Source organism: Oncorhynchus clarkii, chromosome 16, assembly GCF_045791955.1.
Source record: "Oncorhynchus clarkii lewisi isolate Uvic-CL-2024 chromosome 16, UVic_Ocla_1.0, whole genome shotgun sequence".
In the NCBI taxonomy this organism is placed as follows: Eukaryota; Metazoa; Chordata; class Actinopteri; order Salmoniformes; family Salmonidae; genus Oncorhynchus; species Oncorhynchus clarkii.
The window spans coordinates 31846902-31865906 of record NC_092162.1 but is presented as its reverse complement, the minus strand read 5'-3'; the positions used below and the strand labels follow the sequence as shown (position 1 = coordinate 31865906).

The following is a 19005-nucleotide window of genomic DNA, read 5'->3' as shown; positions in this document are numbered from 1 at the left end:
CTCACACATCGACCACACACCGGAGCATGAAGAGTCTACAGAGCAGTTGAACCCAGGAGCCACGAGCAAAACATTGCTTTATTAACATGTTCTATTTTATTTCTGTTTCATGTCATACCTCAACACTACAACACACACAATATCATATACAAGCAGACAAACCAAACATATGTCATACCACACACAATTTTGTCACATCTACACACACAGTGTTTCCATGCACATAGCTATGGACGTATTACTTCATCACTCGATCACTAGTATCCTAACTCAACGTTAAGTCGGTCAGCATTACTGTTACAGGACACCACTGGTGAATGTAATCTAAGGTAGAGGCCTGCAGGTCCAGACAGAGATCATTGCGGAGCGGACTGCATTTTTCATGCTACGGGCGAGAGCAGACGGTCAGACAGACAATTTGGGGATGAAAATATTGCTTTGTCCCGCAGATGATTTGGAAACGGTCGTCTCCTGCTTTGTACACGTTAGCCTATCTATTGTATTAAAATCGCATTATTCATACACTTTCATTATTCAGTTAAGTAGCCTATTTATTACCTCTCCTCTCCTAGTTAGGAATGCGAGGTCAAAGTGCGTCTATAGGCTATTTGTGTGGTCTCAATTAAATGCATGGGCGGAGAAGCACAGCGCATTTATATTTCCAAGGGAATGAACTCAAATATGATTAGGCAACAGTACTACAGTGTCCATAAATAAATAATATTGTGGGCACTCAACCAACGTGAATTGTGTTGCAATCAAAACATTTGACTATGACTGGAAAGGAAAAGGCATAACGCCCGCATACCATGGTGTGCGAACGTTGTGACTTTTCAATAAATATTAATTATCCATTGATTTGTCTCGGCCTGCAAATCGTGCCCACTCCTAAAAGGTAGGCTATATCCTATATGCAAAACGTAGCTCCAGAGAAAGTGTGTCAGCCCTCATCATTCTGGGTGCTTCAATTTCTGTAGCCATACCACTCCTCTAGTTGGTCGTGCGAGACCAGGTGCACGAGAGATCTCATTTAAAAAGACTAGGCTATACCCTGCATGGGGGGAGAAGCACGGGGCAGTTATCTATCCAAGGAAATTCACTTCCTAAATATGACTAAGCTATAGTTTACTACATTGCCTAGAAATACATATTGATCAGCCATATTTGTCTGTTTGAAAATCATTCCGCTCCTAAAAAGTAGGCTATAAGTAAAATGTAGATCAAGAGAAAGTGCAAGTGTCTGCTCTTGCTCCAACTCTGCTCTCTTCAAACTAAGTCTCTGCGGGACTATGTTGGCTGATGTACCCCAGTAGGCTAACACCGATAGCCTAATATAATGGGTCATGTGAGAATCTCTGGTAATTTAAACAGATACTTTGGGGTTTTGACCATGAGCATGCTAGCATATTCCCATAGACTTCCAGTCATTGCGCTAATGCTAGTTAGCATTGGCTCACGAAACTACCTCTAACTTCCTTCATACTGGACACAGAGACATAAAAAATAGTATCCAAGAGTTCATTTGACTCTGGAGAAGTAGATAAATTGACTCATTTCCAAAATCCCAAAGTATCTCTTTAACCTATTTCTTAGTTTATTTTACTAATTTTTATATTTCTTATAAGGCGCTACATTTCTGGGAACACGGCTAACAAGCGAGCTGTGTCACATATGCCTAAAATAACATTGCGGGACTGTGGATGGGTTCGGGACCAGTTTTTGAGGGAGAGGGTGGGAGTTGGACAGAAATCCAGTGGTCTGAGTTCTAATCACGACTGCCTCCCTGCGAATGAGTGGAATTGTTACGCTCTCTTTCAGGAATCATAATTCAGGTACAGTATGCTTGTTATGTTTGCCTGCTCCCACTGGATTTGTCTTGTTAGCGGCGCATTCTTTCACAACTCTGTCCAACAGCAAACTCTGCCCAGAGTAAAGGCCGAGAGATGAAAGAAACTTCCTCAGCCTAGACCAACACTGGCAAGTGGCAAGTAGAGAGATACGCCGCTGACAGTGGCCCTGCGAGATGCGTCAGACATAAGGAAATTTTTTTAAACGTACCTCCACTACTGCCGTGTCAACAGACATCTCCCAAACAAAAACAAAACAGACTCTTGGAGAGTGAGTGTACAACTTGTAAATAGTAGCTGATATTTCAGACAGAAGGCTAGCTATCTAGCTAGCTCAAGGGCTCTGGCTACTGTTAGCCAGCTGGGTAGAAGGATGAAGTTAGAAAGTAGCGTTAAACAGAGCCTGACCTCAGCAGGAATAGTTGACTGAAATGAAGATAGCTATAATCTTAACAAAAGATACTATAAATTCTCAAAACAAAATAACTTTGCTTTACAGTGAGTAAGTAGTGAGACAGACAGTGATGAGGAAGGCTGCAATGCAGGAAGCAAAGGAGACACACAGCGAGAGGAAGCTAGCAGAGAGAGGGGTTAGTGGTACAGTGGTTTAAATGGGGTCCCCTGAGAGAATCTGTAATCTTATCAAACACATGTTAGTCACTAGTGCACTTTAGTAGTTTACAACACAGAAAACTGAACTGCAGTGCAGCTCACATGGGATACTAAAAACATGAATATAATTGATAAGATATCATATTTCAATATAAATATAAATGTTTTCAATATTTTGAGAGAGATGACCTGATGTGCATTTTGTGTAATTTTTAACTATAGAAAAGTACATTTGCCATTCCCTATAGACCTGCATGAAAATGCAATCAAACAATACAGTTCTAATCTTGATCGCCAACTGGTGTGCATAGTTTACCCCGTTTTTTTTTTTTTACCACTCATGGGTTTCAACCTGTGCCACTTTGTGCAACTTTCTGCTACTTGAATGCAAAACAGGAGGCTATCTACAATGGATTGCCTTCTGTTGTACCCCAGATGACATAAATAAGATGATACGATGTATGTGAGCTACAGGTAGACAGACCAACAACGTGTTTTTCTGGCAGTAATTTCAGGTTTGTTAAAATCACAGCCTTCGTTCGTGACAACAATTCACAGGAACACGCACTGCTCACCAGGCAGTAGATAGAAAACAAGAAACCATCAGACAAGCAAGCACGTCTGTGGAGAGAAGAGCCTGCCACTTCTGACTAAGCAAACAACAGGCACGGGCAACAATGAGGTGTGCATACTGCAACGAACAATACCATTACTATAGGCTTTTGTGTCAGGTCTCAGAAGGGAAACTCATGACAAGGTTCTTGAGTCATGTCACTATGACTGTACATTTTTCTGTCAGTAAAAACGACATACATATAGAAAATGAAAAGACAATTTGCAGACAACCCTAACAATATATATTGTGCCTCTGTTTAACTGCAGTAGCATCTACGTATTTAGCCTACAGAGTGAAGCCAACATGCTATAACTTCAGTATACCTAGTATATCCATATCTGAAAATGATATATGTTGAATTTCCCCAAAACTCATCTACTTCTATATTCTCCGCATTTTTTTGGCCAATGCATCCCATTTGAAATGTATTTTCTATGGACCCTATGTGGTGGTGTATATCTGTATTCTTGGCTGTGAAAAGCGTCCCCGGTTTACCTGTATCACTCAAACACCTCCGGCTTATCTAAACCGCCTTTGCCTTGCGTGCTTCGCACACTTTAATCACCAGTAGCCACGCTCAGTAGCTCGCTAAGCTTCTTACGCCCTTCCCTCAAGATTAGCGGTTGGGAACGACGACAGATGCGCTCCGTAGCGATAAAAAACACACACACACACACACTGTGCACCTGTGTGAACAGATTCACCGCCGGTGAAGAACTCACTCCAAGCTGGCACACTGGCACAGACGCCATGCCTGTGACGCCTCACAGCCTGCATGGCATGATGTCGTTAGCTCAGCCAAACGGGCACCGCAGGGCAAACACAGCCCGGTGCAACAGCTAGGTGAGGGACAGCAGCAAAGGACATTAGAGCCATGACAATTAGATCAATCTAACAAGGGGAGCCTGGCTAGTCACCCATTCATATTACTTATTAACTTTGTCTGGAATTGTCCTATTCATTCTGCGCTTCATGTAGTAATTTGAGCCAGTGTTGGTTGATGTCAATGTTGTTTTAGCATCTGTGAGGAATGACAGAATGAATTTACATTGAACAGCGTTGTAGTCCAACTAGTAATTTCCATTTTGCAGTACTTGGTGATAGTTTAACTAAATGCCAGTTGAATAAAAACCTTGTATACACTTAATTTGACTTGAGTTTCTGTATATGACAGGCTGCCGGGAATATATGATATGAAACTATCAGGACTCATCGCCAAAGCATTGAGCATTTACGACCAATATTCTGAACAAGTTATGTCACAAAAGGCAGATCAGAATGGATCATCGAGTATATATTGATTGCACACTCATGCAGGCACACTCCCTCTAAACCAATGGTTCCCAAACTGTGGGTGGTGAGGGGTCGGCAGGAACAAACATATAAACACAGCATGTAAAGTGCTGGTCCCATGTTTCATGAACTGAAATAAAAGATCCCAGAAATGTTCCAAAAAAGCTCACAAATATTGTGCACACATTTGTATACATGGCTGTTAGTGAGCATTTCTCCTTTGCCAAGAAAATCCATCCACCTTACAGGTGTGGCATAACAAGAAGCTGATTAAACAGCATGATCATTACACAGGTGCACCTTGTGCTGGGGACAATAAAAGGCCACTCTAAAATGTGTATTTTTGTCACACAACAAAATTCCACAAATCTCTCAAGTTTTGAGGGAGCGTGCAATTGGCATGCTGACTGCAGGAATGTCCACCAAAGCTTTGAGCAGAGATTGAATGTTAATTTCTATACCATACGCAGCCTCCAACGTCATGTTAGAGAATTTGGCAGTACGTCCAACCGGCCTCAAAACCGCAGACCACGTGTGACCACTCCAGCCCAGGACCTCCGTATCAGACTTCTTCACCTGGACAGCCACCTGGACAGTTGATGAAACTGTGGGTTTGCACAACCAAAGAATTTCTGCACAAACTGTCAGAAACCATCTCAGGGAAGCTCATCTGCACGCACATCGTCCTCACCAAGGTCTTGACCTGACTGCAATTCAGAGTCGTAACTGACTCCAGTTGGCTAATGCTCACCTTCGATGGCCACTGGCACGCTGGAGAAGTGTGCTTTCACGGATGAATCCCGGTTTCTACTGTACAGATGGCAGACAGCATGTATGGTGTCGGTGGGCGAGTGGTTTGCTGATGTCAACGTTGTGAACAGAGTGCCTCATGGTGGCGGTGGGGTTATGGTATGGGCAGGCATAAGCTTTGGACAACGAACACAATTAGATTTTATTGATGGCAATTTGAATGCACAGAGATACCATGATGGGATCCTGAGGCCCATTGTCATGACAATCATCCACCGTTATCACTTCATGTTTCAGCATGATAATGCATGGCCCCATATCGCAAGGATCTGTACACAATTCCTGGAAGTTGAACATTTTCCAGTTCTTACATGACCTGCATACTCAGCAGACATGTCAACCATTGAGCATGTTTGGGATGCTCTGGATCAACGTGTACGCAAGCCTTTCCAGTTCCTACCAATATCCAGCAACATTCCACAAGCCACAATCAACAGCCTGATTAATTATATTCGAAGGAGATTTGCTGTGTTGCATGAGGCAAATGGCGGGCACACCAGATACTGACTGGTTTTCTGATCAACGCCCCTACCTTTTTTTAAGGTATCTGTGACCAATAGATGCATATCTGTATTCCCAGTCATGTTAAATCAATAGATTAGGGCTTAATGACTTTATCTCAATTGACTGACTTCCTTCAATTAACTGAAACTCAGTAAAATCTCTCAAGTTGTTGCATGTTGCGCTTATATTTTTGTTCAGTGTATATGTATATTTATAAACTGGGTGGTTTGAGTCCTGAATGCTGATTGCTAACTGCCGTGGTATATCAGACCGTATACGACTGGTATGACAAAACATGTATTTTTACTGCTCTAATTACATTGGTAACCAGTTTATAGCAGCAATTTGACCATGAAGGCCTGATTGATGCAGTCTCTGCTGAACAGTTGATGTTGAGATGTGTCTGTTACTTGAACTCTGTGAATTTATTTGGGGAGCAATCTAAGATGCAGTTAATGAACTTATCCTCTTTAGCAGAGGTAATTCTGTGTCTTCCTTTCCTGTGCCGGTCCTCATGAGAGCCAGTTTCATCATAGCGCTTGATGGTTTTTGCGATTGCACATGAATAAACTTTCAAAGTTCTTGACATTTTCTGGATTGACAGACCTTCATGTCTTAAAGTAATGATGGACTGTCATTTCTCTTTGCTTATTTGAGCTGTTCTTGCCATAATATGGACTTGGTCTATCACCAAATAGGGCTATCTTCTGTATACCACCCCTACCTTGTCACAACACAACTGGTTGGCTCATTAAGAAAGAAAGAAGTTCCACAAATTAACTTTTAAGAAGGCACGCCTGTGAATTGAAATGTATTCAAGGTGACTACCTCATGAAGCTGGTTGAGAGAATGCCAAGAGTGTGTAAAGCAGTCATCAAGGCAAAGGGTAGCTACGTTGAAGAATCTCAAATTTCTTCACACTTTTTTGGTTACTACATGATTCCATGTGTGCTATTTCATAGTTTGATGTCTTCACTATTATTCTACAATGTAGAAAATAGTACAAATAAAGAAAACCCCTTGAATGAGTAGGTATGTCTAAACATTTGACTGGTGCTGCAGATATATATACACTGCTCAAAAAAATAAAGGGAACACTTAAACAACACAATGTAACTCCAAGTCAATCACACTTCTGTGAAATCAAACTGTCCACTTAGGAAGCAACACTGATTGACAATAAATTTCACATGCTGTTGTGCAAATGGAATAGACAACAGGTGGAAATTATAGGCAATTAGCAAGACACCCCCAATAAAGGAGTGGTTCTGCAGGTGGGGACCACAGACCACTTCTCAGTTCCTATGCTTCCTGGCTGATGTTTTGGTCACTTTTGAATGCTGGCGGTGCTTTCACTCTAGTGGTAGCATGAGACGGAGTCTACAACCCACACAAGTGGCTCAGGTAGTGCAGCTCATGCAGGATGGCACATCAATGCGAGCTGTGGCAAGAAGGTTTGCTGTGTCTGTCAGCGTAGTGTCCAGAGCATGGAGGCGCTACCAGGAGACAGGCCAGTACATCAGGAGACGTGGAGGAGGCCGTAGGAGGGCAACAACCCAGCAGCAGGACCGCTACTTCCACCTTTGTGCAAGGAGGAGCACTGCCAGAGCCCTGCAAAATGACCTCCAGCAGGCCACAAATGTGCATGTGTCTGCTCAAATGGTCAGAAACAGACTCCATGAGGGTGGTATGAGGGCCCGACGTCCACAGGTGGGGATTGTGCTTACAGCCCAACACCGTGCAGGACGTTTGGCATTTGCCAGAGAACACCAAGATTGACAAATTCGCCACTGGCGCCCTGTGCTCTTCACAGATGAAAGCAGGTTCACACTGAGCACATGTGACAGACGTGACAGAGTCTGGAGACGCCGTGGAGAACGTTCTGCTGCCTGCAACATCCTCCAGCATGACCGGTTTGGCGGTGGGTGTGGGGTGGCATTTCTTTGGGGGGCCGCACAGCCCTCCATGTGCTCGCCAGAGGTAGCCTGACTGCCATTAGGTACCGAGATGAGATCCTCAGACCCCTTGTGAGACCATATGCTGGTGCGGTTGGCCCTGGATTCCTCCTAATGCAAGACAATGCTAGACCTCATGTGGCTGGAGTGTGTCAGCAGTTCCTGCAAGAGGAAGGCATTGATGCTATGGACTGGCCCGCCCGTTCCCCAGACCTGAATCCAATTGAGCACATCTGGGACATCATGTCTCACTCCATGCACCACAGACTGTCCAGGAGTTGGCGGATGCTTTAGTCCAGATCTGGGAGGAGATCCCTCAGGAGACCATCCGCCACCCCATCGGGAGCATGCCCAGGCGTTGTAGGGAGGTCATACAGGCACGTTGAGGCCACACACACTACTGAGCCTCATTTTGACTTGTTTTAAGGACATTACATCAAAGTTGGATCAGCCTGTAGTGTGGTTTTCCACTTTAATTTTGAGTGTGACTCCAAATCCAGACCTCCATGGGTTGATAAATTTGATTTCCATTGATAATTTTTGTGTGATTTTGTTGTCAGCACATTCAACTATGTAAAGAAAAAACTATTTAATAAGAATATTTCATTTATTCAGATCTAGGATGTGTTATTTTAGTGTTCCCTTTATTTTAGTGTTCCCTCAGTCCAGCTTTCAACTTACTCTTGAAAGTTTTAATAATAGAATGCACAAGGTGCAATTTCAAAATTGGGTAGTGCATCATCAGTTTTCCTCTTGTCATGTCAGTCATTGCATACCATAGAGAGCTATTTATAACCTGTAAGAAATGTCCAGATCAACTGGCCCACATCAGCTAATGTTTTTTAGTTAGATGTTTTAGCCCATAGATTTTATTGTAATGTTTTAGTCACTCAAATATCACAAGAATACACATTAGACATGGCAAAATGTATGGAATTGCAAGAAAATTTGCTTTAAAACTGAAACATTTTCTCTGCACCTCATGACAAAATGTGTATAATTGCTGGAAATAAGTTTAAAACCTGCGAAATATTCTCTATGCCAACAAGACGGGTGTGAACAGTTTGTATCATGAACAGTGCGTGTGCCCACAGAAATATATGTGGTGTGTGTATGTGGGGGCTGCTCTAGAGCGCCTTTTAACTGTCAACAAATAACTATATTTTCATTTAATAAGAGCTTGTACCCTCTTTCCTTTTCCCTCTACTAACTATCAATAAAACAAGTTTAAAAAGAGCAATGCTGCTTACTCTGTGTCTTCAATTCAAATAAAACACAGCTGAGAGCAATCTTTTAGCCCATTCGTCAACACAGCCAATTGAGTTCAGCATGGCAACATACACATTTGAAACCAATGATGAATCAAGAAAACAGATGTAAGAATTGAAAGGCTGATGGAACCATAATCTTACCACTGGAGACGAAATTCGACACCCAGGGCAATCACAGATTGGAGGATGTACCTGTAAGATTCCTTTGGACATAAGGGTCTTCAAACTTTTCCCTGAGAGAGAGAGAGAGAGAGAGAGAGAGAGAGAGAGAGAGAGAGAGAGAGAGAGGGGAGAGAGAAAGAGAGAGAGAGAGAGAGAGAGAGAGAGAGAGAGAGAGGGAGAGAGAGAGAGAGAGAGAGAGAGAGAGAGAGAGAGAGAGAGAATAAGCAATAAGAAATAAGAAATAAAAGACTGTAATCATACAGCACCCACTGAATTCCGCAGCTGTAAATCAATTATACTATGGAGGTGATTATAAAATGACTCGATCTTCAGTAGCCTTAACTATATTTGTATAGTGAATCTAAGACTATGTTATCAGAGTCTACACCTGAAATGCACACAAAGGGAAATAGAAAACAATTTTTATTTTTTAAATTGTGCAACACTAAACTTGGGTCATTGTTGAATGATCACGACTCCAAAGCCAAAACATTACATAAACATTACTTTTGGAATTGCCAGCTTGTCAAACCAAATGACCTTATTAGTTTTACTGATGAGTTCTAGTTGAGCCCTGTGTGGTAAGATAGGTCTACATAGGCTAGTGTCACTGTATCTAAAGTCAGATATGAAACTATCCATTATTGGGCTCATATCATTTTTACACCCTCATCCAACAGAACTTGGGGCAATGCGTGTCAATTCCGTATGAGTAACCTCGGCTAAGGTGGGGTTCAAAAACAATTGTGTGTGCAGCCAGCGCAATAACACGTAATTAGTCAAATAGGCCCATAATAAGTAAACAGTTATAGCATTCATTATTCGTATTATAAATAATTTCATAAACATCTACTGATAACTGTCTTTACCTGAGCCACTGTAAAACTTTTCAAACCAAAATAGTAGCCAACTAATAACATCAAACATGTCATAGACCTACTCATTTGAGTGTCCCGGATTTTAGTTGACTATGTTACGTCTACCCCTGAGTCCAGGTTAATATTTTGGATAGTTGCAACTCATCCATAATCAACCTGAAATAACCAAAAGGGTCAGGTATAGGCTTCAACTTCGAGTAGAGTAGCCTAAAAATCACTAAATTCCCTGCATTCAACAGCATTCTATTATATTGAGGCAGCAACACCCTTTTCGTTTACTATGATACGTCTACCACTGGGACTAGGTTGATATCTCGGATAGTTGCAAATCAACCATAATCCACCTGAAATAACCAAAAGAGTAAGGAATAGGGTACAATTTCTAGTAGCCTAAAATAATGTAATTCTCTGCCAACATCATTCTGTTCTGTTGAGCTGTCAACTGCCTTTTCGCCTGCTGTTACACTCAACACTCAACAGAATGATACCCCCCAACGTCCACCAACTGTCATATAATGTTTTAACATTACTGAACCCTAAATATGAAAGTTTTTCACCTTAGTCCACGACTCCTGACACCCCGTTTTGAGAATGGTCGCTGCCTGTGATGTATGCGATGTATGCGCCTTTTCTCATCTCTCCTTACGCACGGTAGTTGGTGTATATTGCTGAGTATAACCCTTTAACTACAAAACGCAGAACCAACCCATGGAAACAGAATTTCCACTCACCAAAACAATGACAAAAACCTTCAATTAGGTATCATCCTTTAAAATAAATATAGGCCTACTGTAAAAAAAATAACCATTTAAATATGATATTTGCTGTTGCCTACCTTTGTGCCTTATACTTCGTTTCCAATCTTTGGCGGTCTCCCTTCCACTGACAAACTGGAACTCATTCGGGGTGAGCCACTCGCCCCGGTATTTGATTGAGGGTCCCTTACTACCCTGGCACAGTTTGTTAATGTATAGCAAAGCCTTGTTCTCCCCGCATTCCACCTCGATGCATGGTTCCCCGTTGTCAAAAAATGGCTGAAAGTCGGGGATTGAGGAAAACCTCTCCAGCATTAAGTCGTCCGGGTGATGGTGAAGGTGCTGCTGCTGGTGGTGGTGATGCAGCGCCGAGTCGCGTAGCCCCAAATACGCACGGTGATGGGCGAATAAATGGTCGTATTGCGGTGGATGCGGGGTCACCACGGGGATAGTGGTGGCATTTAAAGGAGCCAGGTATTCGCTCTGGTTGAAGGCAGCCAATGCCATATCGTCCCCATCCAGTCTCTCCTTTTTGATGGCAGGCATGTTACTGGGAACGAAGCGCCGGTAACAAGTGATTAACAGCTAGTCTGACCCAACTTGTGTGTCCTCTTTTCGGAGTTGGTCAGTCGCCCCAATCTTGAAGATGCGCCACTTTGCTTTACGCAGGGCTCCGGTGTTGCTCTGTGACAGTGGTCTGTTGAACTTCCCCGAGAGATTGCCATTCACTAGTTAACAGCTCTTTTAGCCGCGGCGCTCTCATCCGCCACACTCACAGCTCCACTCGCATGGGGTTCTCGCAGTGCTCCTGCCTACCACACTTAATCGGACTCGCGCCACTAATACCTGACATGTTGGAGTCACCAGTCCTTAGCCGTGGACATCACATTATGTCGTTATCCACAATGATCATTGACACATTCCCATGTGCTCTTCAGTTTATTTTATTTTTAAACAGTATTGTTATGATCTTGGTATCTCTTATTTTAACTTCCTTTATTTATTCATGTTTACAGTTACTGTTGTCCTCCGTGCCTTCCAATGGGCTGATATTACGCAAAACTGTCTACTTGAATTAATAGCCTGAACAACACAGGCTACAATAATGTATTGTATTGTTTATCAGCTGTGCTTGACTTGGGCATGTGCTCAACCGAGCTGAGTAGGCCTACCGGTACCTCAAACGTTCTACTGCTTGAGCTCCTGTTCCTCTCAAATGTATTGTGAAACTCCTGTTCCTAAATATAAACAGTACTGTCACCCAAAATCTTTGTGGTTAATTTGCTAGACTATTGTTGAATATGGGTCGTCTCATCACTTATACCATGCCTATTTCAAGTCTATAGTTCTAGAAAATATGAATTCATTTTTAGAATATAATCACTATTTCAGTCCAAGTCAAGCACTGTTTATTGGAATATAGGTCTACAGGAAGATAGTGTTTTAAACTATCTTAAACTATCTTATTAATTAACCAGCCACAGAACGAGGCTAGGCTATCTGAACGTTGCAAAATCCCCATTTTTTTCAAGATATTTCAAAGTATTTGCGTGGAACAAATTCAGCTGATGGGACTTTTGAAATAGTTGTTTTTAACCCTGTGTAGGCTATATCGTTAAAGTCACGCTGAAGTTCATAGAACCAGACCAAATAAGATTTGCACTCTCCACCGCTTCTCTACTTGGCCCATTTAAACAGCCGAGGCTTTGCGAACCCGAAAACTTGAAGGGGGGTACACGACGGACGTCATCATTAATCAACAATTTAAACAGTCACATATCCCTGAAACATATTCTAATATTTCCCTCTTCTATTATTATGATTCTATTTTTACACGTTATATACAGCAATAAGAAGTATTGATACAACAAAAGACAATATCAGTCAATGGTTAGGCCTACACAGCTGCAGATAAAGTATCCAATTAGGTTACATAATCAAGTCTGTGCCTTTGTTAACAAAACAAAAATAAAAAAGAATAACTTTAAAAACAACAACAACAAATATTATATTATATTCCTTTAAATTCAACAACAGCTTTGAACCTAGATATGATCATCGTTGTATTTGGTCTTTGCTCATAGATCTATCCGCTAGGACCTCTGAAGTTCAGAATGAAGTGGGCGTTGATGTTTGTATACTTTCCTATGTTATGCCCTCTGTGCTTTGAAGTCAACCTTTTGTAATCATCCTCCCACTCCTGTAACGGTCACTCTCGTTTTCAGAAACCTAGCCGTCTATCCTAAACGTTTTAAAACATATATAGAAATATCTGCACACCTACATGAGCAAACATGTGCATGACTTGCGCACTCACACACTCATTTAGCGCCTGCGCACACACACACACACACGCATGCACGCACGCACGCACACACACACACACACACACACACACACACAAATACATGTGCACGCACGCACACACACACGCGCGCGCGCGCAAGCACACGAATGTCCACACAGACACACACAATGTACTCCCCTCACTGACATGATCTGGTCTATTCATGTCAATGAATCAGGGTGAATGAGGGAATGAGCAGCATGGGAGCTTTCATGACATGGTGGAAGGAGACTATTCTCTGCAGTGGCTCAAGTAAGCTGAAGTTAACAGTGACTTTCAAAGTAAATCTGAACCATGGATGGATCATGAATACATCCCTTATCTGGTCTTTGAAGACTGTAGATATCAGGCAGTGGTTCGTAGCAACTTCACAAGATGATGTGGTCATTTCCCCACTGTCTCTAAATCTACATAATAGTCAGTAACAGGCAGGAACAAAACCCTGCACGAATAACAGACCACGACCAATGACGGGAACTCCTGTGGTAGAATGAACAACTGCTTCTAAGAAGGTGACATTTTGATAGGTGTAAATTTATTTTCGTCCCCGTCGCCACACAAATATCTTGGTGGAAATGTGTGCTCTTGTGTCGATGCGTAGGTGATGGGGCGCACCTTTAGGAAAGCCTTGGCGAGCCCTATCATCACTGTCAGAATGGGGATACCCCCTGCCCCCCTCACACCCTGTGACTCATAGGGCTCCATAGCAGTACCTCACCCAGACACCCACCATGGAGGGGTTCCCCCAAACTCTGACTGACATGACAACATCACTGCAACCTCCAGAAATTCTCTGAAGAGGATTGGCTGTTATTGGGTGTATGGTTTCGCTATTCTCCTACCACCACCACCCTCTTATTCTTTCTCTTTCATCCTATATTGATGTGTGGGTGGAACCTGTTTTTTTTTTTTAAATCTCACATTTGATCTCATGTGCTATGAGGATACCCTCATTTTTCACAGAACCCCTCCGTCCACCTACACACGTACACAAACACTTGCCTCAATATACAATCAGTCAGGAAAATATTGTTTTACCTGTAGGGCTAAATATTTAACATTATATTTTCTATAAAAAAACATTGTTCATATAAGATCTTTCAGTGCACCATTGAACAAACGTGAAATTCATTTTTTGTTGTTGTTGTGAAGTCACATTAGTTGAAGTAGAAATACAAGTGTAGAGACAATCCTGTGTGTTTCAGCAAGTTATTCAGTGAAGGGCGTTTTGTTTATCCCCTCAATGTCGGCCGTAGAGGGCCCCCCTGATGACGCTCTCGCCTCGGCGCGGTTGTTGGCAGCGGCCCCGGAGCCGCAGCGCTGCCGGCGGGGGAGAGAGGTAATAAATAACCCGGGGAGAGGAGAGGAGACCGCCGGGCGGTGCACAGTCTGACCTGACAAATACTCACTGGAAAACCATCAGAGACCGAGAGCCCACCCCTAATGCTTGGAGCCAGCCTTTCAAACACGAACTGCAAAATATAGCCTATGGGCCTGCTACCCTTATTGGAAAAAGCGACGTCACTTCCTCGGTCTCTCTCTGCTCTCTCGATATCCTGTCGGAGACAAGGCGGGAAAGATTAACTATTTAGAGGAAATGTTTGAATTTCTTGCTTACACGATTTTAGCAGGCTCATATCTTATTGATGAATACGTTGTTTTGGTTTTTGAAAAGCCCCACCAAAATGTGTCCCCCACACTTCTGCAGCAATTTCTGCTGGATAGCTCCATGGCCTACCTCAAAATTAGGCAAGGCCATAATAGTACTGGTTGATGACCTTTTTCTAATCCAATGTATTTTCCACGTTGATTCCACATCACAATACCTTGACAAATGATGTTTAAACCATATTGATTCAATCAGTGTGTGCCCAGTGGAAAGTGTCCCCAGTGGAAAGTGTCCCCAGTGGGAAGTGTCCCCAGTGGGAAGTGTCCCTCAGTTTCATCAGCCGTTCGGGTTGCTGGTCTCAGACGATGCTGCAGGTGAAGAAGCCAGATGTGGAGATCCTGGGATAGAGTGGTTACACGTGGTCTGCTGTTGTGAGGCCGGTTGGAAGTACTGACAAATTATCTAAAACGACATTGGAGGTGGCTTATGGTAGAGAAATAATATTTGATTCTCTGGCAGCAGCTCTGGTGGACATTCCTGCAGTCAGCATGTAAATTGCACACTCCCTCAAAACTGGAGATCAAATCAAAGTTTATTTGTCACATGCGCCGAATACAACAGGTGTAGACCTTACAGTGAAATGCATACTTACAGGCTCTAACCAATAGTGTGGAGAAGGAAAAAAAAGTATGTGTGTGCGTGTGTGTGTGTAGGTAAGTAAAGAAATAAAACAACAGTAAAAATACATTTGAAAATAAGAGTAGCAAGGCTATATACAGGCACCGGTTAGTCAGGCTTATTGAGGTAGTATGTACATGTGGGTGTGGTTGAAGTGAAGTGACTATGATGAACAATGCAGATAGCTCGGTTAGCCAATGTGCGGGAGCACTGGTTGGTCGGGCCAATTGAGGTAGTATGTACATGAATGTATAGTTATAGTGATTATGCATATATGATGAACAGAGAGTAGCAGCAGCATAAAAGAGGGGTTGGGGGGGCACACAATGTAAATAGTCCGGGTAACCATTTGGTTACCTGTTCAGGAGTCTTGTGGTTGGGGGTAAAAACTGTTGAGGAGCCTTTTTGTCCTAGACTTGGTACTCCGGTACCGCTTGCCATGCGGTAGTAGAGAGAACACTCTATGACTGGGGTGGCTGGGGTCTTTGACAATTTTCAGGGCCTTCCTCTGACACCGCCTGGTGTAGAGGTCCTGGATGGCAGGCAGCTTTTCCCCAGTGATGTACTGGGCCGTACGCATTACCCTCTGAAGTGCCTTGCGGTCGGAGGCCGAGAAATTGCCGTACCAGGCAGTGATGCAACCGGTCAGGATGCTCTGGAGATATCTGTGGCATTGTGTTTAGTGACAAAACTACACATTTTAGAGTGTCCTTTAATTGTCCCCAGCACAAGGTGCACCTGTGTAATAATAATGCTGTTTAATTAGCTTCTTGATATGCCACACCTTTCAGGTGGATGGATTTTATTGGCAAAGGAGAAATGCTCACTAACAGGGATGTAAACAAATTTCAGCCCAAAATTTTAGAAAAATAATATTTTTGTGCATATGGAACATTTCTTGGATCTTTTACTTCAGCTCATAAAACACGAGACCAACAGTTGTTGCGTTTATATTTTTGTTCAGTATATTTCTCCTGTGAAAAAATGTGACAACAAACACTTCATGTTCCCACTCCTACTAGAAGTAGTACTGTTGACCAATCTCCGACAAAGGTGCTTAGACTTCGGCAACCAAATTTCGACTTGCCTCAAGAAAAAACCTGTCCAAGATCAAAAACAAACAAAAGCGTCACACAATTTCGACATAACATATATGCACAAACTGTTTCGACTGGGAAGAATACGGTAAGCTGAAGGGTTCAGATGGCTGTCTGTTGTCCCACATGACGGCTCTTCCACATTTTCCCGGCATTGACAGTATCTGTAACTGTCAATGCTGACAGAGACGAACGGACACCTGATCCCGTGTATCGTCCCTAAAAACTCCCTTTTCCCCCTGGACCCCCCTCCTCCCTTCACTGTAACACGCAACCACACACACTCACACACACATACATACACACGCGTGTGCAAGACACAGACACACTCAGGCATGCGCAAGAACACACACGCAGACACTCAAGCATGCGTGCAAGAACGCACACACTCAAGCATGTGTGCATGAGTACACACACCAACCACAAACACATGTGCATGCAAGTATGCATGCAAGAACACGCACACTCGAACATGTGTGTATGAGCACACACACCAACCACAAACACATGTGCATGCAAGTATGCATGCAAGAACACATACACCAAACATACAAAAGTATCTGAACAGCCCTTCAAATGAGTGGATTCAGCTATTTCATCCACACCGTTGCTAACAGATGTATAAAACCGAGCACAGAGCCATGCAATCTTTATAGACAAAAAAAAATATTTGCAGTAGAATGTTTCCATGTTCGAGCATTCACACACAAGCCTAAGATCACCATGCTCAATGCCAAGCATTGGGTGGAGTGGTGTAAAGCTCGCCACCGTTGGACTCTGGAGCAGTGGATACGTGTTCTCTGGAGAGATGAATCACGTTTCACCATCTGGTGCATAGCGCCAACTGGAAAGTATGGTGGAGGAGGAATAATGGTCTGGGGCAGTTTTCTAATGGTTTGGGCTTGGCCCCTTAGTTCCAGTGAAGGGAAATCTTAACGCTACAGCATACAATGACATTCTATATGATTATGTTTCCAAATTTGTGGCAACAGTTTGAGGAAGGCCCTTTCCTGTTTCAGCATGACAGTGTACAAAGCGAGGTCCATACAGAAATGGTTTGTTGGGGTCGTTGTGAAAGAACTTTACTGGCCTGCACAGAGCCCTGACCTCAACCCCATCGAACACCTTTGTGATGAATTGGAACACCGACTGCGAGCCAGGCCTAATCGCTCAACATCAGTGCCTGATCTTACTAATGCTCTTGTGTCTGAATGGAAGCAAGTCCCCGCAGCAATGTTCAACTCCAATCGTAGAATTGAACAGAGAAGTTCAGACAAAAACATACATAAGATGCGTCACTAAATTCTTTAAGGGATCAATGTAGATAATCTACTCAATGATCAAAATAGCAATAGTTTGTTCTATGATTAGAAAATGTGATTGTTCCATAATGGCCTAATAACTGTCCTTCAACCAGCCTTCCACCTCAGTAGCAGCTCCATTAATCATTTGTGCAGTAAAAGATAGCGTGCCTCTCTTAGTTTGTGGGAGTTATTGGCACAATGTTTCTCACCATATTTGTGCAAAGCAGTGATGTGAACATAAATTATTTCTTATCTCTTCCGCAATCCATTTTTCAAAGGGTTCACCATGTTTGAAGGGTAGCAGCGCCAACAGCCAACTCAAGATGATAGTAGGCGCTATTATCCTTCAAGAGATTCCACTTACAGATTTGAAATTAAATGCTATTTCAAACAATGGAATAATCCTCATTAAAATGGTCAGTCCTTAGGCCTACCTCATCAACCACTAAAACCAAAGGAAGGTTATAGCAAACAAACATGCAATGTCTTGCTTGTTTCAAATGCCTATGAACGGTTGCCAGGATAGCCAATCAACACTGAAGGTCTTTGATCTTCTTCTAGAAAGGTTGTGTGGAAGGCACTTAGTCTTTTGGGTCATTCCACAAAAAGTGTGCCTTTTGCATCCCTTTGATATTTTAGGGAGAAATTGTGCACCAATATTGCATGTTAAAAGCCTGTTATATTAAAACAAATGCCCTTTAAAGCTGCAAATGTAACTATTTGGGCGACCTGACAAAATGTGCATAGAAATATGCATTATAGATCTGTCATTCTCATTGAAAGCATATCTAAGACGCGGTAGATCTGCTCTATGTGCACTATTTCTATGCGTCCCGTGCTTAAGTTTCGTTTTTGCACCTCTTACTTTCAGTTTTGCATACCAGCATCAGATAGCTGAACATGCAATATTTTTTGTCATTGAAAATATATATTTCACAGCGATTAAGATGGTACAATGATTCTCTACACTTGCCTATTTTGTTACATAAACTGGGATTAGGCAAACCATTAGAATTTTAGCAACCAGGAAATGGCGGAGGGATTTGTGCATATTGCACTTTTAATATAGACCACATAGACAATTCAATAAATCAGATACATGTTTGTATATAAAAACTTGCTAAAGTGCCAAAAATTCAGCATTTGAACATGTACCATGCACCCTCTGTGACTTCTAGGGAGGTCCCTCCATGCACCCTCTGTGACTTCTAGGGAGGTCCCTCCGTGCACCCTCTGTGACTTCTAGGAAGGTCCCTCCATGCACCCT

General features: G+C 42.7%; 1 protein-coding gene across 2 annotated transcripts in view; it reads right to left on the bottom strand.

Moving 5' to 3' along the window:
- Positions 1-11389, bottom strand: part of LOC139368320 (sterile alpha motif domain-containing protein 11-like) — a 153626-nt gene extending 142237 nt beyond the window's left edge. For both annotated transcript variants that reach the window (XM_071107074.1, XM_071107075.1), the window contains exons 1-2: positions 10784-11389; positions 9050-9141 (exon numbers count right to left, since the gene is read on the bottom strand). In XM_071107074.1, coding sequence (XP_070963175.1) covers positions 9050-9141; positions 10784-11249 — 558 coding nt within the window. In that variant the 5' untranslated portion in view covers positions 11250-11389. The remainder of the gene's footprint in view (positions 1-9049; positions 9142-10783) is intronic.
- Positions 11390-19005: the final 7616 nt, after the last annotated feature.